Raw genomic sequence first — 23,863 nt, forward strand, 5'->3', positions numbered from 1 at the left:
GAGGTTTTAAAATACAAATCTGCTTTCCAAGTGTATTATACGCGAAAGCCTGTTTCCAGTAAAACTGAAGTAATGAATGATGAACTGCTGACCAAATCGGGCAAAGGGCATTCTGAGGCTGACAGAAGACGGCGCTCTAAAAATGCTTCTAAAATAAGAAAGGATGCTCGTGCTGCAACGGAAAGATGTAACAAGAATGTTACATGCGCAGTTAATTATAAAATGCAACCACCCTTCAAAATATCGCATTGGCGAAAATGTTTATATACGGCTTCCAAAGAAAGGAGGAGTTAAAAGTGGGCAAAAAAGGCATCACGTCATAGAAGCTTTAATAGGGAAAAGAAACCTTAAAAGACACTCTTACAAGGTATCATTCGTCTCACCACTAAATAGCAAAATGCAAACGAAATGGTTAATGGTTGATAACATAACTAGTCTAATGCTTAAAGACGAAAAAATGAAGCAAATGGCTGCAAAGTTAACCAAGCAGAAGAAAGAATATCATCGCAGTAGATATCTGATCACCATATGAAACAGGATGACTACTCGGAAATTATAGAAGATCAAGGTTATTACATTGTATTGAATCCACTAGGAGAGGCAACTGGCAAATGAGTGCACTTGGTATTTTTAGGTCACAAGAAACACTTCGAAAGGAAATTGTTCAGTACTTGGAAGAAAACCCTCTGGACGTCGATAGTTTTCCCGTATTTGTTTTAGTTCCAGAGTTCAATTCATGGGAGAATTACTTGCAGTACATGGCACGAAGAAATACCTTTGGTGATCAGCTAACACTCTATGTTGCTGCGAATTTATTTAATATTATTATCCATGTGATTTCAACCCTTGGTCCTGGCGCGGGCCATACTTTTTATCCTATATCCAGCTACGCCATGGGCACTGTCCACCTAGGTCATTTTGCTGAGAATCACGGTGAGCATTATGTAAGTTTGGTACCATGGCTCCAGAGAAATGAAAACGTAGATAATAACATAAATGAAAACGTAACTGACCGCGAAGTTGTAAATGATGTTATTGAAGATGAAGTATCGCTTGATGACAACGTAACTGACCGCGAAGTTGTAAATGATGTCATTGAAGATCACATATCGCTCGATCATGATGACGAACACCAAGACGACAATTTCACCAGTCAGGAACAAGAGACAAATGCGCAACAGTTTTTAAACAATGACGTTCTGGAAATTATAATAAAGTTGCTTTTATTTTCATTTCCCTTCATGAGGAACAATTTAAAAGCGGTGAACAGATTCTTTAGAGCTACAGTTGATCGAGAAACGTTTCCCATCATCTACATCCCCGAGCTTCCAGCCGAGCCGACAACTATCAGCGTGCGCAGCATTATAAAATTGGAAGGCAAACGCAGCGGTGCCGTTATTCGCCTGAAGGAAATTATAAACTCCCCGAAATGGCATGTGGCATGGTTCAAGCTTCGTCCCCAGTCATATGGTTGGTTTGCCATTACAGATATTCATTGGAAGAAATAAGTTTATCAGGAGCTAATATACCATGCAGTTGTGTTAGCCGCGGGGAGGCACACCGTTAAGTTGATTAGATGCTGTTTACATGAAAGTGACAACAGTGACGCTGTGTTCTGTAAATTCGGCCATGCAATGTAAGAGTTGTGTACTGACCTTTTTTAATCAAAGAAACGTTTGGCATATCGTACACATTGCTTTTTATTAAAGAAAATTGCGTTTCTATTCCAGTTATTTTGTTTTCGTCCCCGTGGAGGGTACTCCCACATATGGGCTACATATGTACGTGCCGCGAGATAGGGTATGCTTTTTGAGGTTCTCAGTGCTTAAATCGGGTATCATTTTGTCCTCATTTTAGCAACGCGTTCCTGGATTAGTCCTTAGATAGGGTACCTAAATTGTATCAGTTAAATTGAAGCTTTTAAGCGCCTCGTTTAACGAAAAAGAAATGGCTTTTTAAAACTGAAGTGTGCGCTGAAGTATTAGAAAAGCGATTTTTATAGAGATTTGTGTTTATCCGTGCACATTTTTGCCGTTGTTTGGGTCCCTTGAATAGTGTCATTTTTCGGGTTCGGTCCTTAAAGTGCCCGTAACCCAATTTTTCTCACTTAGTCATCTGAATCTACACATATCTCATAGACGTTTCGCGAAAAAAAAATTGCGATTTTCCCAAAACGCGATTTGAAAATGAAATTAGAAAACGTTCAAATTTGCCGCCATTTTGGCTCACCATTCGCCTTAGTCTTCTATCGATTCTTCCCGGTCACAATACTGCTGTGACGTAGGTTAAGGAACACGTGACTTCAAGTGAAAAAGGAATAGCGATATAAACAGTATAGTAAGGAATAATTCCCTTGAAAATGGCTAAAAGATGCGTAACCACTCGATGTAACAACACAGCTGATCCTGAAAAAAAAATAAGTATATATGTAGGAATCCTTCGACTCACAAAACGCAATACCTCAAAAAAGAAGGAACAATGGCTGCAGATTTTGTCTTGGTAAAAAGAAGCCCGGTAAAACTTCTTCACTGTGCTAGATGAAATTCAAAGGGTATGACTTTCAGTATTGTATGGACAGCAAAACGAAAAGATCGTAGAAGGCGGATGAGATTCGCTTACAGGAACAGACGTAAGCGTTGACTTTAATTCCGTCGCGAGACCTTCCTTATCCTCTTGTTCTTTTCTGTAATTTTGTAGCCATTCCTCGTCTGCTAATGGTTCTTCCACGTAGGGTTCCGTGTAGCTCTGGGTTTCAGTGCTAGCGCTGGTTGACTCGCCGAGACCGGCAACTACTCGCCTCAAATTCTTTTTTTTTAATCGCCAGTTCATTCACTTCCAGGTTCAGAGGCACTTTCCTTGATGATAAATATAGGCATGATTGATTGTTTACTGAAAAATACCAAAAACGATCGCTGAGCGATACCTTGGCGTTTATCTACCTTTATCTACGTCACAGCGAGCCCGTGAGGTCCTGACCAGCGGAAGGGGTGTACCAAATAAAAGTAGGATTGAAAAAATCGTAAAAAATTCTCCTCTCGCTGGAATTGAAAAATTCTTTGGCCAAAGTTCATTTTTTAATATGGACTTTCAAATAGGAAAATAAAACTTTTTAGGTTATGGGCACTTTAAAAAGGGTATCCGTTTTCCCTTCCTTTACGCTTAAATAGGGTCAGGGTTCGAGAACCTTCGCGACACACCCCTATCGAGAATTTTGGGCAGTGCCACCCCCTAGGTTTTCGTCTCATTTTCACTGAAGCTTGACTGTTTCTAGTGTATGAATTTTAACTTGTTGGGTTCCTTGCTGTAATAGGTAACGGGTAACAACATGAGTCTGATCTGGTGCCTGATCAGAGTAAAATAAAACCCGGAGAAAAGATAAAAATAAATGCAGGCTGAAATTAGTCAAAATTAACAGTTTGTGGCCAATAAAGATGAATAGATTCCAGTATTATTTTGTCCGGAGTTTCGATGTTCCGAGGAAAATCAGTTGACTACGACACTCCTGTTATTTAAAGGGACACTGTCACGGGAATAAGAGTGCAAAAAACACACATACAGCAACAGAAACATACAAATAGCGGTCCAGTTTTCGTAAAAATTATAATGCCAATGTAATGAGCTGAAAAAAGAAATGATCTTTGAGATATCACCAGGAGCTCAAGTTCTCGTTTTGGTTCGCGTTGATTAGATGCTGTTTACATGAAAGTGACAACATTGACGTTGTGTTCTAAGTTTTTTTTTAATCAAAGAAACGTTTAGAGTTAAAACGTATAGTTAAAAATGAAAAATAGTTTCCTTTCCTCCAACGTTTTACCTAATATCCTTCTCTTGTTCTCGTTGCCAATGTTCAAAGTAAATGATGATTACATTCTTTCAAGTCACCTGACCTAAGAAGTCATAAGTGATGATGAACATCTTGCTTCATTGCGTACATTTGTGGTCAAACTCTTGTTACATTTGTGGCCGTTTGCATTTCTGGTCAAACGCTTATTACATTTGTGGTCAAGGCTTATTACATTTGTGGTCACTTATTACATTTGTGGCTTCTACACTACTAAAGAACAATCGTCGTCGCCTGCCGTCTTTAATAAAGACCTTTTGAAGACCTTTCTTGTAAGCCAATCTCTCACAAATGCTACATCTCTTCCTTTAAACTCTTCCATCTTGTCCAAACACGTGTTTTATAGATGTTAGCGACTTCGGCGCCCGAAAAAATAATCATTTGAAACCTGACACTCTAGGTTCAATTCTCCCCACCCCACGCAGGCAAAGGTCGAATTCCCCCACTCCCCGGGGACAGAAGATTTTCAAATGCCCGAGGTTTGCCTGGAGGGGGGGGGGAGGGGGGGAGGGGGGATGTTGAACTTTCGTTGATTAGATGCTGTTTACATGAAAGTGACAACATTGACGTTGTGTTCTAAGTTTTTTTTTAATCAAAGAAACGTTTAGAGTTAAAACGTATAGTTAAAAATGAAAAATAGTTTCCTTTCCTCCAACGTTTTACCTAATATCCTTCTCTTGTTCTCGTTGCCAATGTTCAAAGTAAATGATGATTACATTCTTTCAAGTCACCTGACCTAAGAAGTCATAAGTGATGATGAACATCTTGCTTCATTGCGTACATTTGTGGCCAAACTCTTGTTACATTTGTGGCCGTTTGCATTTCTGGTCAAACGCTTATTACATTTGTGGTCAAGGCTTATTACATTTGTGGTCACTTATTACATTTGTGGCTTCTACACTACTAAAGAACAATCGTCGTCGCCTGCCGTCTTTAATAAAGACCTTTTGAAGACCTTTCTTGTAAGCCAATCTCTCACAAATGCTACATCTCTTCCTTTAAACTCTTCCATCTTGTCCAAACACGTGTTTTATAGATGTTAGCGACTTCGGCGCCCGAAAAAATAATCATTTGAAACCTGACACTCTAGGTTCAATTCTCCCCACCCCACGCAGGCAAAGGTCGAATTCCCCCACTCCCCGGGGACAGAAGATTTTCAAATGCCCGAGGTTTGCCTGGAGGGGGGGGGGGGGGGGGGGGGGGATGTTGAACTTTCGCTTTGATCGGCGCATTATGAGGGAAGTTGATCCCGGTGGAGTAGAACAGAGGAAGCGTCGGCGTCTCCATCGCAGAATGTACGTGTCACCTGGAGCTAATTTCTGTTGGCCATCGATGAATACGATAAACTGAAGCCGTTTGGCGTGTGTCGATGGCTTTAGTCGGAGAATTATATGCTTAGAAGTTCAACGTTCAAAGAAGAATTCACGGTTATGTACCAGTCAAAGTGAAGCTTCAACATTCCCCCCCTCCCGGCAACCCCCGGGGCATTTGAATTTTTGGAATTTTTTTGTTCAAATGCTCCCCTCCCTGGGCCAAAAAGTTGTTCAAATGCCCCATCAAAGGTCCATTTCAGGTGATCAAATGCCCCCACTCCGGGAAAATTACCAGATTTTTATAAACTGAATGCATTGGTTTTACGGAGTTTCATGCCACTACACTTAGTACATTCCGTACATTCATTCCATTGTTTATACACCTACATATCAATCGTTGCAAATGTATTAAAATATTATAAAAGCAATTAAATGTTTTAATTAAGTATCTAATAAACTATTTATGTAAAGTTGCCATCTAGGCTGAAAGTTACGTTCTGTATTATTTTTCGTAGCTATATATTTCTCCGTTCTAAATTTAGCCTTAACTATATCCTTAAAAGCACTTAGATTAGGAGTTACACCATGATTCCTGCTTATCCAAATCTGTAGTTTAACAAGTGTAATGAAGAAATTCAGCAAATTTACTTCTGCATCTAATTTACCTAATAACACATCTTGTAAAGTGAGATCCACTTGTTTGCCAGAAACCAGAAACCAAAAGGATGCGAAATCGTTCCAGATTTGGCTTGTGAAAGAACACTCATAGAATAAGTGATACAAAGTTTGTGATTCAACTCCGCAAAAAGTACAAAAGTTTTGGGCATAACCTATCTTAGCTAGGCGATGGTTGGTAAAAGTGATATCATTCAAAATCTTAAACTGGAAGCTCCTTACGAAGGTCTCAGACGAAATGCATCTCACCATAAGAAAGGCATTGGAAACAGCTGTGTGTCCAGACAAAAATTTTCTTTCCACTTAGCAAAACCTCTTTAAACTCTAACTTTTTTTGAAATAAGCAATTCATAAAAATGTTTGCTCTTACTTGTTAAAGGATTAAATACTTTTTCTCCACACTGAAATTCTAATGACCACAGTTCGTTCTCATTTACCTCTAAGCGTTTTAGTTTTGGTGGAGTAGCCTGGCGAATTCCAGTCCAAACTAAAAAGTGTGTTTCAAGCCTTTTCTTTTAGCACAATAGACCATTTTACAGTTGTAGCTAAGTTACCTGGCCTACGAACGGAAGCGAAGTTGCCGGTGACCCTGTTTTGATACAAACCTCCGTGCTTTTGTAATGTTAATACGGACTAATTAGAATTACAACAACACAATTTGCATGATAAAAGCAGTCGGGGCTGTATCAATGCAAGGTCACCGGCAGCCTCGCAGCCATTCATAGGCTAGGTCGCAGAGCAAACAACTGTAAAATGACCTATTGTAAGATTCTAAGTTGCATATTAAAAACCCAGCTTCTACATAAAGTGGATAGTAGATGGTTTTGCAATCTACCTTAATGTTCTTATTATTCCATATAATACATTCAGAGATTGAAGGCTTTGTGGAAAATTCTGCTTTAAAATCAGCCCACCACTGAAGGAGTTATTTGTAAAATATTGAATTAATATTAAATTCATTAAGGTCGTAATTGCACCTGAATAAGAAAATTCCACCACGGTCTTTGAGAAGGTGATTAACAAAAGCCTGCCCCGGAGATGAACGTTCGACCAGAAGCCTGCCGAGCCAAGCTAATCTCAATGATTTAATTGCGGTTTCCAAGTCCATTAAGTTCAGATCTCCGTACTGTAAATAATTAATTACTGCTGGTCGAGCAACTTTATCGGGTCACTTCCACAAAAACGTATCAATGATAGTGTTAAGTTGTTTCATAAACGCCTCTGGAGTAGGCAGAACTGAAAAAATATATAACATTTTTGGAAGTAAAAAAGCTTTAATAATAGTAATTTTACCAAAAAGTGACAGGCCACGGCAACTCCATAATCGCGTCTGCGTTCGGATATCTTTCAATTTGTCATAGAAGTTTGTTTGTAATTGAACAGTTGTATTATAAGGGAAAACAATCCCAAGGGCTTTAACACTCCCACGCCATGCCAACCCCAAGGGCGTCGCTGTGCTTTCTCTTGAAGAGCCAATCCACATGGCTTCAGTTTTAGAGTAGTTTACTTTTAAACCAGAACAGAATCGAAATTGATCGAGCAAATGAAAAACAAGTTGTGCACACGCAACATTGGGCACAAAAACAGTAAGATCATCAGCATATTGAACTAACTTAAACTCTTCCTTTCAGATTTTAAGGCCCTGAATATCCGTATTGGTTTGGATCGCGATTGCTAGAATTTCAGCAGCAATAATGAATAAATAAGGGGACAATGGATCGCCCTGTCTCACTCCTCTTTGTACTTCAAAATACTGACCATTATTCAAGACACAGCTAGATATATTTGTATAAAATATTTCAATCCATCTAATAAGACTGGGGCCAAAACCAAATACATTCAGGCATTTTAGTATAAAGTTCCAATCAAGACTATCAAAAGCCTTCTCAAAATAAATAAAAAGTAATATACCGGGTATATTTTGCTCTTTTGTATAGTCCATTACATCGATGATCGATCTTACTGCTTCCCCTATAAATCTGCCTTTGACATACCCTGCTTGAGTGGAGGTAATTTTTCAGGTAACGCCGGGATGATTCTAGCTGCAATTACTTTCGATGCAATCTTTGCGTCTACATTTGTCAAGGATATCGGTCTCCAATTCTCTAAGTAATTTCTGTCTTTTCCCTTCTTCTCGATAAGAGTAATAATAGCTTGCCTTTGTGATGAAGACATCTCTTTATTATCATAGAGCGCTGATGGTTGGAAAGTGGTCGACGAAGATGTTTCGGATGAGTTAGCGACTGGCTCGGAGGAGGCAGTAAGCAGCCTGCTCAAGGTCGCCGTGGACCAGACAAAAAGTTCAAAGGAACTTCGACTTTGACGGATCAGCAGCTTTTTGGCGGTAGTTTTTGATTTTCTTTTTGCGCTCTCACAGTTTTTGGCTGATCACTTTTGGAGTACTTTATGTACCTTATGTTCTCTTTGCTTGTTAGGGTTCGTACGCGATCCACCCATATCTCATTTCGCCTGTTTTTTTGCGGTTATTTAAGCGGTAAATAATTTACGTTCGTTTGAGCGAACTGCGAATTAGAACGTAAGTCAAAAATCTGCTTGTACATCAAAAGAGAACTACATCTGGATGAACTCCCATATTGATTTTGGCGGGACTATGCTTCTCAACTCGCTCCAATTATTACTGAGATCTTTAGACTTCCCTTAAACATCATACAGTCCCTTCAATGTGGAAATGGGCAAAAATGTATTACCTATTCCTAAAGAGTCTCCTCTAAATGACTGTAACCAGTTAAGGCCCATATTACTTACTAACGTCATTTTGAGGAGATTTGAACGGAATGTCTGCAAGCAAGTCAGAGTTATTCTCTCAGTGCACTGAAGTCAAAAATGAAATCTGACCAGTTTGCTTACAAAGAAGGACAAAATACCACCATGGCCCTTATTAAATGTCAAAAGCCCTGTCTAAACTGGCTTGACAAAGGCACCGACTTTGTCAAGGTTCTTTCTTTTGACTTCAGTAAAGCGTTTCACTCGGTCTCACATAAAATAGTGTGTGATGAGCTTGTGTTTTATGACCTTACTCCTTACATCACCAACTGGATAATAAGCTTCCTTAGTGACCGAAAGAAAAGGGTAGTCGTTGACTGAGTAACCACAAAGTATATTGCTATAGACAGAGGGGTACCACAAGGAACTGTCTTAGGTCCTGTTCTATTCGCTATAATGGTGAACGATGTCACGGCTGGAAATCTAGGCAGAAATCTCCTTGTGAAGTACGCTGACAATATTACCCTTTAGTGTCACTGTCAGGTCTGGCGCAGTTGATCAATTGCAAGCAGAGGTTAATAACATCCAACGCTTGGCTACAGAGAATCGAATGACGCTTAATCTTAAGAAGACCTGGGAGGTGATTCTTAGAGGGAACATCAAAAAGCCCCTCCCAGAACCTTTACCGGATATTAAAAGAAAGAACGAACTTAAACTATTAAGGGTGACATTTACGAGCATCCATGTAACTCTAAACTGGGATACCCATTTTGATCAAATGATAACTAAGGCTAGCTCCAGATTATATATTCTGAGAGTTTAAAAAATTTACGGATATTCATAACAAGAGTTAACTTTACTATTTGCTACCCTTATAATGTCTCTGTTTATGTATGTCACTGAGATCTGGGCCTGTGTCTCTGACGGGAAATACCTTTCCCAGATAGATAAGTTCATTAAGCTTGCAGTCAAATACGGTTATACAAATAAGCGACCATCTATTGCGGAACTAGTACGAACTAAGAATAGCAAATTATGGAGCAAGGTATTGGCTGAACGATCTACTTCCCCCACAGAAACACGTGCACTTCGAAGAGAGGTCACAACTATATTTTACCACAAGTCAGATCTGAACGCTTTAAGCGCTGTTTCATAAATAGGTGCCTTTTTGTGTAGCTATTGATTTTTCTAGTATTGAGTGCTTTAAATGTAATATAGTATAGCATAGCATAGTTTGGTCTTAATAGTATTAATTTATTCTCATTAGTATTGAATTGTACACTTCAAACGTTTGCCTGAGAGCATATTTCAATAAAGATTTCTATTATTATTATTATTATTAGTATTAATTATTATTATTATTATTATTATTAATTATTATTATTATTATCATTATTATTACTATTATGAAAAACAGAGGTAGCACACGACTTGTGTCAATAGCAGATTGTGTGGATCAAGCAACAATAGGGCTCACTAGCTATGTAGCTGAGAGTGGAAAGAGGCTGCTGTCCGCAGCACGGAAAGGAATGAATACTCCGAAGGAGAGTTGTGACGAGTTTAAGAAGCGACGGACAGAGGAACGAATCAGAGGGGATGAAAGAAACAGCAAGTGAGAAAAGTTAGAATTGGCTTCAGAAGTGCCATCTAAAGAAGCAGACCGAAGGTCTTCTAATAGCAGCACGAAGTCAGTCTCTGAGAACAAAGGTGATCAAGGCCAAAATTGACAAGACACAGGAGGATTCACTTCGCAGATTGAGCAAAAAGAGTGATAAAACTGTCAGTCTTTTTCTAAGCGAATACAAGCGACGACATGATAATAATGCAAAAGCAATACACTGAGACCTCTGCAATGTGATTGGCTTTTGGAGCTTTCCAGAAAGAGTCAAGTTGATTGATGAGTTTTTCAATGGGAATGAGACTGCGGTCTGGATATAACTACTAGTGGGACTGAGTGTAGGGTGTCTGTGTTCATTAAAACGATCTTTAAGGCGACGTTTGATTTTTCCGATATTCTGATGATTGCATAATTTACACTGAATCATGTAAATAACATTGAAAGTGTTGAAAGTGATGTGAAATTTAATTATATGGCTTTTACCCGTAGAATGAAAAGTGCATTCATTACGGCCCTGTGCTATATAGGGGAAGGTGGTGCAGTTTTTACTTCTGCACCGAAAAGAACCGGGATAATTATTATTGCAAGGTGTTACTTTTAGTTAATTGGGCCCTAATAAGAATGTCGCTAATATTTTCACAAGGGCGGTAAACCACCAAAGGAAGTGGTTTGAAAATGTTTTTGCCACGGTCTGATGAGTAAACTATGTTGGAGTGTTTATGAATGATGCTAGTGAGGTTGGGTAGTGTTGGTTGTATGTGATAACAAAAGAAATGGTTTCCATTCGTCTTGTCATTGTATTCTTAAGCCCGTCAGTCTGGGGAATATCAGAGACCCGCCGTATTTGGGTTTTGACGAGGACGTTTCGGTCGTAACCGCGATTAGCTAGGTAGTCTTTTAGCTTGTAGAGTGTGTTTTTAGTATGCGTCATGGTATGGTATGATGGTGGTGACAAGGTGAAATAAGAAGATATCGATGTTTGTCGGTGGGTTTGGTGCCAAGATCTGTTTCTATGGAGCCATCCTTGACTGAAACCATTCCATCAAGGAATGGTATATGTTAGTGAAAGAGTGTGAACATGTGAATTTGATGGTAGAATGCAGGTTGTTAAGGTAACGCACAAACAGTTTTAGTTTCTCTGGGGTTTCTCTTGGGAATCATGAAAATGTCATTGATAAATCAGAACCATATGCGAGGTTGATGGGGTGCGTGCCCGTGTCTTTAGTCAGATTAGATTACGAAACATAAAGTTTATAAAGGGAACTCATTGGCAAAGCCATGGATTGGCTCAATCACCCTTTTGCCTTGTACTTTGGCGCACGAAGAGTGCACAGTGTTCCTAACTTTCAATCTTCACTTGATCGCTTTACAACCGTGATGTGCTTATCTTCTCAGCCTCAACGAGTGATTCTAATTTATAGGAGCGTGCATGTACAAAATTATCATTTCAATTCACTTCATGTTCCGTTATTAAAGTTTTTAGCAAAAAAGTCTCAATGTTCGGTAGGTCTTTTTAATAATTGTACGAACATGTGAAATCTGGAAATGAGTCCCAGTTCGCTCCACGTTTTTTTTTTTTTTTTTTTGTCAGCGCCACAGCAGTTGCATGATTTTGAAATAAAAGAAAGAAACAACGATGAAATGATATATGAAATGGATCATATATGATCCATTTCGTATATCATTTCATCGTTGATTCATTCCTCACGGGAACATTGGAACCCACAAATGACCAGCTGCCAACGTCAACGTCAGTTGGTTAGAGCGTCGCACCGGTATCGCGCGGTCACGAGTTCAAACCCCGTTGAAGTCTTAAATTTTTCAGGCTTCTTTACGCAACTTCAAAAATTGCGTTCATAACTGCAAGAATCATAGCTTCACTTAAAAGAAAGAAAGAAAGAAATGAGGGTCGGTCTGAGTCAGTTCATAGTTAAAATATTCGACCATTATTCGACGCAAATTATGCAGGAGACGAACGCAAACGAAGGACCTACCGAATGTTGGAAGAGGAATTTCTCCTTGCATGTAAGTGAATTTGCCCCGGTATTTTTGTCTTTGTTTGTTAGTATAATCTCATACACTGGCTTTCTCTTCCATAAATTTGTCATAGGCTGTCGTATATTTTTATAGTGGTAGTCAGTGGGATTTTGTTGGCAGGTGATGTTCACCCCAATCCAGGGCCTAGTACAGGTATAGCCAGCTTTGTTTTTCAACCCAATCATTACTCAAAATTCACCTTAATTTTAAGTTTTCACTGATACTGTGACCTGTGTTTACCATTCTAGACGCTGACTTTGAAGTACAGTCACATCCAATGGGTAGTGGATGGACAGATGCAAATAAATCTTCAAATGGTACGAATTTTACATATTGAATTTAACCAGGTTTAAAGCATTTAAACCATGATTAAAGAGTGCATTGCATATCCGGTTTTTTTGTTTGAGGAAGGTTTAACATCTCTATCTCAGTTAATTAGTCTGAAAGAAACACAAGCTGTGTACATCTCTTGCACAAGGTATTTGAGGTATTCCTTTATTCCTGTGTAAGAGGATCCACAATAGGGTTCTTCAATCCCGCCATCCCGACCATAATTTTCCCTGTATCCCGAAATCCCAAAAGTTTTTAACGGCCAGTCCCGATCCCGGTCATGACGTCACAGCATGATGTCCAAACCTCGTCGTCAATTACAACAACAGTTGATTTAGAATACACCTCGTTAGTTTTTTATGATCCAGTTGACCTTAATTGCAACATTCGCATGCAATCACAGTTTTGAAACCGAAATGATGCGTGATTGTCCATTATTATGTAGAAGTAATTGAATAAATTCATATTTTCCACTTTGTTAAACTCGGTTGTAAGTTAAGCAGTGTACAGGAGTGACAAGCCTGAACGATTGTTTAGCGCGTGTTTTAGCCTTTCAGATTTGATTGACAGCCCTCTTTTTGTAATAAACGAGGGGCAGGTTTTTTAGATTTCTTTGAACAAAGGTTGTCGCTCTATTAAATGCCATTCTTTGATGAGGATTTGATTCAAGTTCGTCGCTACTGGCTGGTATTGTCTTATGAAAAGCAAGATTCGTTTGCTATCCTGTGGTTTTTGAAGTAGTGCCAGTTTCCTGTTTTAACTTGCGCTTTTGACATGGTCCTTTGAACAAGATTCTTGGGATAATCTCCAGGCGTGATTTAAAATTTTTGATGAGCTCTTCAAATATTTTTTTGAAGACTTTGTTCTGAATCCCCGGGGAGGAGGGGGGAAGATACTTGGGGCAATTTTCAATGGGTACGTGCCGCTGGCCTCTCAGAATCCCTACCCCTATATAGTATATTTTATGCCCATTTATAGACCCCATCGTAGTCACTTTTGGGTAAATGTAATTTCGGCTACCCCAACTTAGTCACTTCCTGTTTATTCTTAACCTTACATAATGTATTTTAATTGTATTTTCAAAACACAATGTAATGCAACTAGTAATTATTAAATCAACAGCGCTACAGCTCTTTCTTTAAAATTTTTTCTTTTACCGCAAATCTTTCCATTTTTAAATCTTACGAGCCAGAATTTTCTTACCCCCAGAATCCCGACAATTTGCGACCCCATTCTTGTAACTCTGTCGGAAACTCTGTTGAAAATGCAACGCCATTATAGTAAATTCAGAAGTGAAAATGCGACCCCATCCAGCGACACAGTCCCGTTAGCCTACTAATAGGAAGTACCTACACCCCTCCCCCCTTTCGTGGGGAGAAGTCTCAGAGCTTCCCCCATGAAGAGGCCTTTTTTGACTCCTGGTGGGTGGCACGAGGAGAAGTCTGTGTTGAAATGTCTCAGTAGGTTTGAAGTGCGTGCACATATCATGGGAAAGAGCATAAAGGCACTTTTCTTCTATTTTATTTCTAATAATTATTGAATTTCCTACTTCCAGCCTCACGCAAGAAAATTGTGTCCAGTACTGTAAAAAGACATGTGCCATTTACTTCAACCAATACGATACACAACAGGTGAAAGTGTGAAAGAAAAACATGATTGGGAATGAAAGTTCTGCAAATTTGCTACAGGTCCTGATCTAAAAGTTTCAAAGTTTATTGCATTCAATCAATCATATTGCATAAAAATTGCCCTATTCAGAAGCACTGCAAATTTTCATTACCTACGTCTTAAGACTTTCTGCAACAAGACTGGCATCCATATCACAAATTTTCTCTTCCGACGCAATACGATCAAGACGATCAAGGGGGTAATACGAAAAATTATTTAATGAAAATTCCAGGTTACAGAAGCTCTTCAAGTACTGGGAAAAAAAGGGGGGGACTACGCCTCCCCCCAAATCCACCCCTGATGTCCTGTCTCGTTTTGAGGTCTTTTACTTTTAAGCTTTGGTAATAAATTCAGCTCAAAGATAACAAAACACGCTCTTGAGTAAAAGTCACTCAATTCTTCTTTAAATAATCTTCAAAAAAAAAGGACGTTTCCCCGCATGTCATGCATGCCCTGCATTTGCACTAAGCAAACGTTTATTCCACACCCGAAGGAAGGACTGTACATGTTGTTTCCACTTCATAATTCCTCTTTGTAGTGGCTTTAAATGGCGGAAATGTTTTCCGCATTGCAGCAGAACAAAAGGGAAGCCATAAGGTCAGTATTATAGCAACTGATACTTCATCAGTCTTGTTTCACTTCTGTGAGCAACCTATGATTAAAAGTATTGTTTTCAATGATACACAAAGGGAAAACGCCGTGTAACAATTGCATGAAGGGATGCCTTCATGTTCCAGAAATCCGGGAAAGACAATTAAATATCGGTGAGATTGTGTTTGTTCTTTGTTCTTTGTTCGTATGCTTAGTACGTCACACCAGAAGTTAATCACAGACAACAAATGATTCTCGTTCTTCCTTTTCAAAAAGGTTGTTTCCGGTATTACATGCATGGCTGCAACTTCCGCTGAGCATGAAATATAGACACTTGGCGAGCGTTTATGCGGTGTTGCCAGAACGAAAGTCAGTAGTTGGTACAGTAGCAAATTCGGAGTGATTTGTGTATGAGTTGCTCTCATATCTTCGCGTCACACATATTCCGCTAAAAATTGTACCGCCGGGGAAACTTTCTTAAAAGGTCAACATTCCAGAGTTGCTGACGACTCCAGACGGGTGCAGAAGAGTAAGAAAAGTTCCCTTAAATTACCGATAAAATGAGTGATCCAGAAAATCCAAGAGAAGATGAGGGAAATGCCAGACGTTCAACCCGTGTCTTCAAGATAATCACCAGAGGGACAAGGCGGCTCCAGGAAGGTAAGCGCTTAGCCGATCTTATCTGTTAAGTTAAATCAATATAAGAAAAAACATGGTAGTGGATCCTCGAAGCTAACTAACGCGAGTGGAGGTAACAGCAAAGGTTAATTAGGTTGCCACTTAACAAGGACATGTGCTCAGCAGAGATCGACGTTCTGTTCACCCAAGAGGTTTCATGCATATGTTTCCCATTTTCGATCTCCGAACCTATACCACGTGAAATGACAAAGACAATCACTTCAGTTCTTACCTATGAAAACTTCATGAGCACATTGGCAGTGACTCGGGTAATTTGAATTCTTAATTTATTTTCTCAGTGTTTACGTATTGATGACAACTTCGCAACTTTCAAAGCTAAATGCCTTCCACAGGCAATATCAACTACGCTACGTTGTAGCCGATTTGCATATAATTTTTTGCTTTTGCAACAGCCAATTTAATTTCTCTAAATTCAGCGTAAAACAATGGATTTGAAAATAGCTTCACTTAACGTCAGGGGAATAGGGAACAACACTAAAAGAAGAGAGGTGTTTAATTGGCTGAGATCAAAACAATTCTCAATATACATGCTGCAGGAGGTCCATTGTTCTGAAAACACCGCAGATCTATGGGCTTGTGAATGGGGCTAAAAAACGGTTTTTGGTTGCTGTTCAAGCAATAAGGCGGGAGTCAGCATTTATTTTCAACAACAATTTTAATTTACATATCCTTAAGGTTTTTTCAGACCCAAATGGCCGCATCATAATTTGTGACATCGAAGCAAACAGCAAACCTTTAACTTTGGCTAACATATACGCCCCCAACGAAGACGATCCAAACTTCTTTCATGCCTTCTTTGATCACTTATCCAGCTTCCACTGCGAAGAAATTATAATTGGAGCCGATTTTAATTTAGTGCTTGACCTTAATAAGGACAAAAAAGGAGGCCTCGCGAAAACACATAAGAATGCTTTGAAAGTAGTACAGGATCTCTCCGAGAGCCTCGAATTGTCTGATGCATGGAGAACTCTCAACCCGGAGGCCACGAGATATACTTGGCGCCAACGGCAACCCAACATCCACTGCAGACTTGATTTTTTTCTTGTAAGCCAATCATCTATTTGTAATATCACTCAGGCAGATATTATCCCAGGGTTTAAAACTGATCATTCCATGATTACCCTTAGCTTATCCTTACATTCAAATCCGAGGGGAAAAGGGTTTTGGAAGTTGAACACTTCATTTCTGTCTGAGGCTAGATACCTCGAAGAAATAAGAACTACAATTCAAGAAACCGTAACTGAATATGAAAATGATGTCTCGGTAAATCCCGCCTTACTCTGGGAGATGGTAAAACTTAAAGTACGAGAGAAGTCAATCTCTTTCGCTGCTTACCAAAAATCAACAACAACAAAGAGAGAAAACGAGCTGGAAAATACAATAACCATACTACAAAAACAACTTGACATGGCAAACTATAATGAACCCCAAAATCAGAGTATTATAGAGAGAATTAATTTATTAAAACGTGATCTCGAAAAAATAATCGAACATCGGACCAAAGGTGCAGTTCTCAGATCAAAGTCCCAGTGGTATAACGAAGGGGAAAGAAACACCAAGTACTTTCTTAATCTTGAAAAGAGACATTTCAAACAAGGGACAATTAGTCAACTGAAAATTAACGAGACAGATTTCGTCACTTCCGACAAAGCAATCCTATCTGAATGTGAATCCTTCTACAAAGCCCTTTACACTTCCAAAGTCAACAAAGACTTCGCTTCGGACTTCTTTCAACAAGCGAACGAAACTGTCTTAAGTCACGAAGAACAAAATTTTTGCGAAGGCTTTTTATTCGAAAAAGAATGCACAGAAGCTGTAAAGAACATGGATTCAAACAAAGCGCCTGGAACAGATGGCTTACCAGCCGAATTTTATAAAATTTTTTGGAAAGATATTTCCTCTTTGTTAGTTTCGGCTCTCAACTATGCCTTTGAATCTGGCTGCCTCTCCATTACACAAAGACGGGGTGTCATTAAGCTTATTCCGAAAAAGGACGTGGAACTGTATTACATAAAAAACTGGCGCCCCATAACTTTTTTAAATACGGACTATAAGATCGTTGCAAAAGCTCTTGCAAATCGAATCAAATCTGTCCTTCCCAGCATCATTAACAACGATCAGACAGGGTTCATGAAGAACAGATTTATTGGAGAAAATATCCGGCTCATAGACTGTATCATCCAATATGCCCCAAAGGAAAACATCCCTGGTTTACTGCTCTTTATAGACTTCGAAAAAGCTCTTGACTCGCTCGAATGGTCGTCTATTGTCAACTCCTTACGCTTCTTCGGGTTTGGCCCATCGATCATTAATTGGGTAAAAATTCTTTATTGCGAAACGGAAAGTTGCGTTCTAAATAACGGGTGGTCAACCAACTTTTTCCAGACTCTACGAGGCGTTAGGCAAGGTTGTCCCTTGTCGCCATATCTATTTATTCTTTGCGCTGAAGTGTTAGCCAAGGCAATTAGAAATAACGTAAACATAAAAGGCATCTCTGTTGACAATAACGAAATTAAAATTAGCCAATATGCAGACGATACCACGCTTATTTTGGATGGCTCAAGAGAAGCGCTTGCTTCAGCACTTAATTTGCTAGAGGACTTCAGTAAAGTCTCCGGTCTCAGACTAAATAATAAAAAAACGGAAGCTCTTTGGATAGGTTCCAGCATTGGCAATGAACAGCTTGGTTTGCAAGGAAGGGATTTTAAGTGGCCGAAATGTAAAGTGAAAACCTTAGGGTTGTGGTTGTCAGTCAAACCTGAAGTATCCTCATGCGATGCTTAAATTATAATGAAAAGATTGAAAAGATAAGAAAAATTCTGAGTTGCTGGAAGTACCGTAGGCTAACCTTGCTAGGACGAATCACCGTGCTCAAGTCCTTAGCCGCCTCGCAACTAGTCTATTTGTTATCTCCTATGCCTTCCAATTATCATGCAATAAACGAGATTAATACATTGTTCTATCAATTCCTTTGGAACGGGAAGGGAGACAAAATCAAACGAAAAATTATGATTAACGACTACTACGAGGGAGGCCTTAAAATGATTCACCTTGTCTCTTTCAATGAATCGCTTAAAACAACTTGGATAAAAAAATACTTGGATTCCACGAACAACGGAAAATGGAAAGTTTTTATCGACCTAGCTTTGAAAAATCACGGATGCAAAAACGTATTTACTGGTAACCTCAATACAAAAGATACAAAAAAGTCGATCAAAGTCTCCGACGTGTTTCTCGAAGAAATATTGGAAATATGGGCGGAAGTTAATTTTGAACAGCAATTAGCGTCTTTGGAGCATTTCCAAGAACAAAACCTACGGCACAATTCCTTAATAAGAATAGGAAACAAACCAATCTTCTTTAAACACTGGTGCTCAAAAGGCATTACTAAAGTAAAACATTTGCAAAAACCAGAATGCAATAGCTATCTTTCTCTAAAAGATTTCCAGCTAAAATACGATCTGAATGCTGCTCCACTTCGCTTTCACGGTCTTATATCAGCTGCCAAGGCACTTGGCAATAGCAGCCTCAAGCAAGTGAACGACAATAAACAAGAATACGAACCTCTTAGCACAAAAATTTTAAAGTCCAAAAAAGTTATTGCACTGGTATACAAATCCTTAGTCAGAAACAAAGGTGAAGCTCCAAGGAATAGCCAAAAGAAATGGCTTATGGACTGCAGCTGTTTGCGCAGTGAAAACCTCAACTGGAGCTCGGCATATCTTTTGGCATTGCGGAGCACCAAAAGTACAAAGTTAATATAATTTCATTTTAATAACTTCACAGACGTCTGGCAACTAACAATTTTCTGTTCAAAATTAAGCTGAAGGAAAATGAAAATTGCACCTTTTGTGAAAACGCGCCTGAAACACCAATACATCTTTTCTGGACATGTCAAAAAACTTCTAAAATTTGGAAAAGCGTAATGGAATGGCTACAAAATATGAATATTATACAGAACAATTTCACGCTACTGAATACTACTGCTCTCGGACTAAAGCCTGACACCTCGAAATATGCCCTCCAAATTGTACTACTGTTTACTGCTAGCACGTGATATCACATCTGGCTTGCCAAAACAAACGAAACTTTACCCCACTTTGAGCATTATTTGCTTCTTATGAAATCAAGGTACGAGCTGGAGACAAAAGGTGGTGATAGGCAAAAATGGGAACCTCTTGCAGTGTATATTGAGCTTTAAAAAAACTTCTGCAATTCAACCGGCTATCTGTATGACCCTATTCCCATAGGACGTGATTGAATCAGCGCCGATAGATGGTAAATATTGTAGCTTGGCCTGTACTAGTACCAGCTTTGTATTGCTCCGCTTTAATTTTTTTACTTATTTGTGCTTTGTATTCTTATCTAGGTTGTTTTTCTTTTTTTTTTTGTACCTGCATGTCCTTTGTAACTTCATTTTGTATTTAAATAAATAAATAAATATTTATTAAAAAAAAACAAAAAAAAAAAAACTACGCTACGTTAGACTAACATGATATGTTTAATTGTTACTGTTAGGTACTGAGGAAGCTGCAATTAGCTTCAAAAGATTTTGGCAAAACCATTTTCCACGAGATTCCGGTAAGAGTCAGCGGTTTTTGCATGATTGTGAAAGGAAAGCTAAAGCTTCCTGTTTTCCTCCTTTTTTTCCACTGTGACGACATGGCTCACAGAAAGAATCTAACAGCCAATACAATTTAACCATCAGCCTTTAACCCTCTACCAACTTTCGATTAATATACTTTGCTTTTAATTAGCTGTTAGAAAAACGTTTCCATTACCGCCTCTTCTGCAGTCATAGCGGGGACAACCCTTTGCGGGAGAAACAGCCGTGAAAACGGAAAAATACGATGAGTGTTCTTTATATTGGCCTTTTTCACGGCAATTGTTATTTTGTTTGCATTTCATGGCACCCAAAACATTTTTGGGTTTGAGCAATAAGTCTCTAAAGCTAACAATTGACCAAACATGCTTACTTTGGGGGTGAGTAGTCATGGCTTCCAAAAAGTTGTCTCAGTACGAAAGCCCTTATGCGCATCTCAAATTCTAAGGTCTAAATTTAAGAAGTTTAAGCTGACCTTGGCAATTTTATATCCCTTAGCAAAGTATTATTAGCACTTTACTTAGCGATCGCAAAGACAACAATAAGACCAATATTTCTATCCATAATTTTACCATTTTTACCGCAATTGGCAACGACATTGGATTTTCTCGCAATTCGATAAGTCCTCGCAGGGCGAACTTTGTTTAGATTGCTGAGATTTCAAGTTCTCATGTGTATGTTTATCAAGCGAAAAGCGGTCCCCCTGAATCAAAACTTATCAACATATTTATGAGTTCGTGGAAACCAAGAGTGGCCCAATTAAGTCCTTTTTTAGTGCAGTGCTTAAAGAATATTTATAGTTGTGCGTAGGGAAGATATTTCACTAACCTTACCACATGTTATCAAGAACGTGTGAAGAAAGTCGTTATACCAATTCGCAGACAGATGAGAATTGTTACATTATTATGCAAGCTAGGACGTCTTCCAATTTTCCCGCTCGATGCCCTTGGCGTCTAAGTTTTGGTAGACGCTGAACATAACCAAAAATAATTGAAATACGAGACGATAGCTGTGGTAGATTTCCCCCAAGGCAAATATTCTCACAATTCTCCCTTGTTTCGTGATTTGAGTTTCGTGTAGTTGTTCCCCTCTATGCATAGTGTTGCTTTCGCGTGTCTCTCTTGTTGACAAATATGTTGCACTAAACATTTGACCTAATCATCATCATGACAGGCCGTACACCACTTTCAGATTTGAGGTGAAACTTGAATTGGGTCATGATTACTCGTTCACCCTTTGACGGTCTGTCACTCATTTAGGTCCACGAATAATTGATGTTGGGGTCATAGCCTCACTAGCCTAACACCAAAGTTGCTTGTTGCCTTTATTCAATAAGTATCAGGTCATAGTATTAACTTCAAGTGAAGTTTGATCCTGGCAGTTTTGAACGCAATTTTTGCAATTGCGTAAACAAGCCTGAACAATTCAGGACTTCCAACCCCGTAGCTGCCCAACTCAGATTTGCAGGTGTATGAGCCATTTCAAGTGCCAACTTGTGCACCATTTCTACAGCAGCCATATTGTAATCAAGCGGCAATGCCAATATAATCGTTGGGATGTATTTAGAAATCTAGTCTGGGTCTCGCGATACAGGACAAGGAGCCCAGACCGTGTCCCCGAAGGGAGCATGCAAAGAAAGAGATGACTTTTTGCTTCAGCGTGAATATTTACATGAAGCAATCCAAACGTGATTGCATTTAACGCTGAGGCTAGTAAGGAGCATCAGGAGAATCGCGAGTGACAGATTGTACATTAAGCAGATCTCAATTGAACTAAAAAACGAAACTAACACGAGTCTATCATGAAGCTAAACATTTTTCAAATTTTTCTGCTTTCCCAAATTTATACGGCTACAAACAACGTAACACAAGCCTAACAAAAACATTACAAGAGGCTGAAAACCAACTTCTTCAACGCTCGCGCGATGCTTAGATAAGGCTCATGTCATGCTTAATTTTAACGCTGAGAGTTAGCGTCCTGTGAGGTCACCGTTAGCCTATAAAATTCAGACCTAATTAAGGCTCCCGTCAGGCCTAAAATTTTTGTACGGGGGATGTTCTCGGGTTTCTTAATGAATATGGACAACTAGGAAAGGCAGGTTGTCGTGAAACTTACGTTACGCAATAAAGGAAATGATTTTTTCCTGTTTCTCTCTTTTCCTGTTTCTGCACTGATCAGTGGTTCACTTATGTGCTTATGCTTATGTCAGTAATGAAAATCAACCAAAAGATCATTGGAGTTACTTTGATTTTCAAGTGCTGTTTATTTATTTGTTTGACCAAATAGCTCGTGGCATACCAATAGACATAACAGATGCACCTGATCCTGATGGGATTACTGAAGGTAACTGAAATGACTTCAATATGTCGGAAATAATTTATATTATATTATTTCCTTACGGTTCTTACCATTTTTTAGGAACACCATCTCCTCTGAAAAAAAAAAACCCACACGAGAAGTAATGCATTACTGTTCTTTATATTGGTGATTACTGGATGCAGTATGATGCAGTGGTGGGTTGAAGACCCGTTCTAACCACTCGTTGAATTTGTTCCAGGTAGTCCCTGGCTCAACTTCGCAGCTGCACTTGTAAATAGCCTACTGGTTTTCCTCCAGTTGGGATTCTTAACAGTTGTCGTTGTTGTTCTGTTCTGTCGTTTCATTGGCCCTGAAAAGCCCCTATGGTGAGCTATCAACTAAGTATGTATCGTACTATTATTGTACTTTGGTTTTCAAGTTACCTCATTGTCGCCATGTTAGTGGAAGCAACCAAAAGATGTCTCATTAGCTCCTTTTGTTGGCTGCGATCATTTGCATATTACACCATTATCACCTTTGTTTGCTGAGATTGTTGCAACCGACATCAATCTATTTGTCTGGTAATACTGACTGATTGGAAGTTTTATTTGGCGCAAAATGATACCGATTGATATTTCTGAATTGAGGCTTTGAACTTGTTGATTGAAAGCTTCGTATAATTAAAAGACTAATTCTGATGAAAAAGTTGGGAAGAAACATAATCGTAGTTTAGGACGCCTTGGATAATGGTTTGGTTGATTCCACAAAGCTCAAAGTTGGTTGTGACGCATAACAAAAGTTAAGGGGTAAAAAAGATCCAATATATCGAGAAATTCTCTCGAGCGTGTCTGAAATCGAAAAGAGACGCGTTCCACTGAATGGTTTGTTTAGAACCAGAAAGCCCGTTACCATGGCAGCGTGGCGTCACACTTAACCATTCAAAAAGTCGTATGGAAATGCAAATGATGCTGTTTTAATTCTCTGTGACAAGAAATGTCAACCTACAGTTACTTTGTTTGAACAATCTCAGCAACATGAAGTAATTACCAAAGAAGGATAAAATACACTTCGCATAATTACGTAGAAACGCAAGCATATATCCAAAATTACGATAGGGAGCTCATTAAATGTGTCAAGGGGAGGTGACAGCCAACTGAGCTAGTTTTGCCTCTAAATTAGATATGTTCACGAATAGATATGGTCAATTTGATAATTGCCGACAAATGTCAAACCGTGCAAGTATTTTGCTTCACATATGGCTCACGATAATTTTGGTTATTGGGTATAATTGACAAGGTTCTACCGCTGATGTCGCCTACAGATTGTTGTAAGTTATTGCCTGCAGTATAATTTGATCTGTCTGAAGCCAGCATTTCCCATTGAGGTTGCTTAACAATCAGGCTGACTTTGCAATTACAACTAAAAAATCTTCGCTACCGTCAGTCGACCAAAACCCCCTGGGCATG

The 23,863-nt window shown here is 39.0% G+C and overlaps 1 protein-coding gene across 2 annotated transcripts in view; it reads left to right on the plus strand.

Annotated features, from left to right (window-relative positions):
* The first annotated feature begins 14,089 nt into the window (after positions 1-14,089).
* Positions 14,090-23,863, plus strand: part of LOC137999875 (short transient receptor potential channel 5-like) — a 33,619-nt gene continuing 23,845 nt past the window's right edge. Inside the window, exons 1-3 of one of the 2 annotated variants that reach the window (XM_068845844.1) lie at positions 14,090-15,457; positions 20,015-20,077; positions 22,386-22,442. In XM_068845844.1, the coding sequence (XP_068701945.1) occupies positions 15,358-15,457; positions 20,015-20,077; positions 22,386-22,442 (220 nt within the window). In that variant the 5' untranslated portion in view covers positions 14,090-15,357. The remainder of the gene's footprint in view (positions 15,458-20,014; positions 20,078-22,385; positions 22,443-23,863) is intronic. The other variant, XM_068845836.1, reaches the window with a different exon arrangement.

The sequence above is a fragment of the Montipora foliosa genome, chromosome 1, assembly GCF_036669935.1.
Source record: "Montipora foliosa isolate CH-2021 chromosome 1, ASM3666993v2, whole genome shotgun sequence".
Classification (NCBI taxonomy): domain Eukaryota; kingdom Metazoa; phylum Cnidaria; class Anthozoa; order Scleractinia; family Acroporidae; genus Montipora; species Montipora foliosa.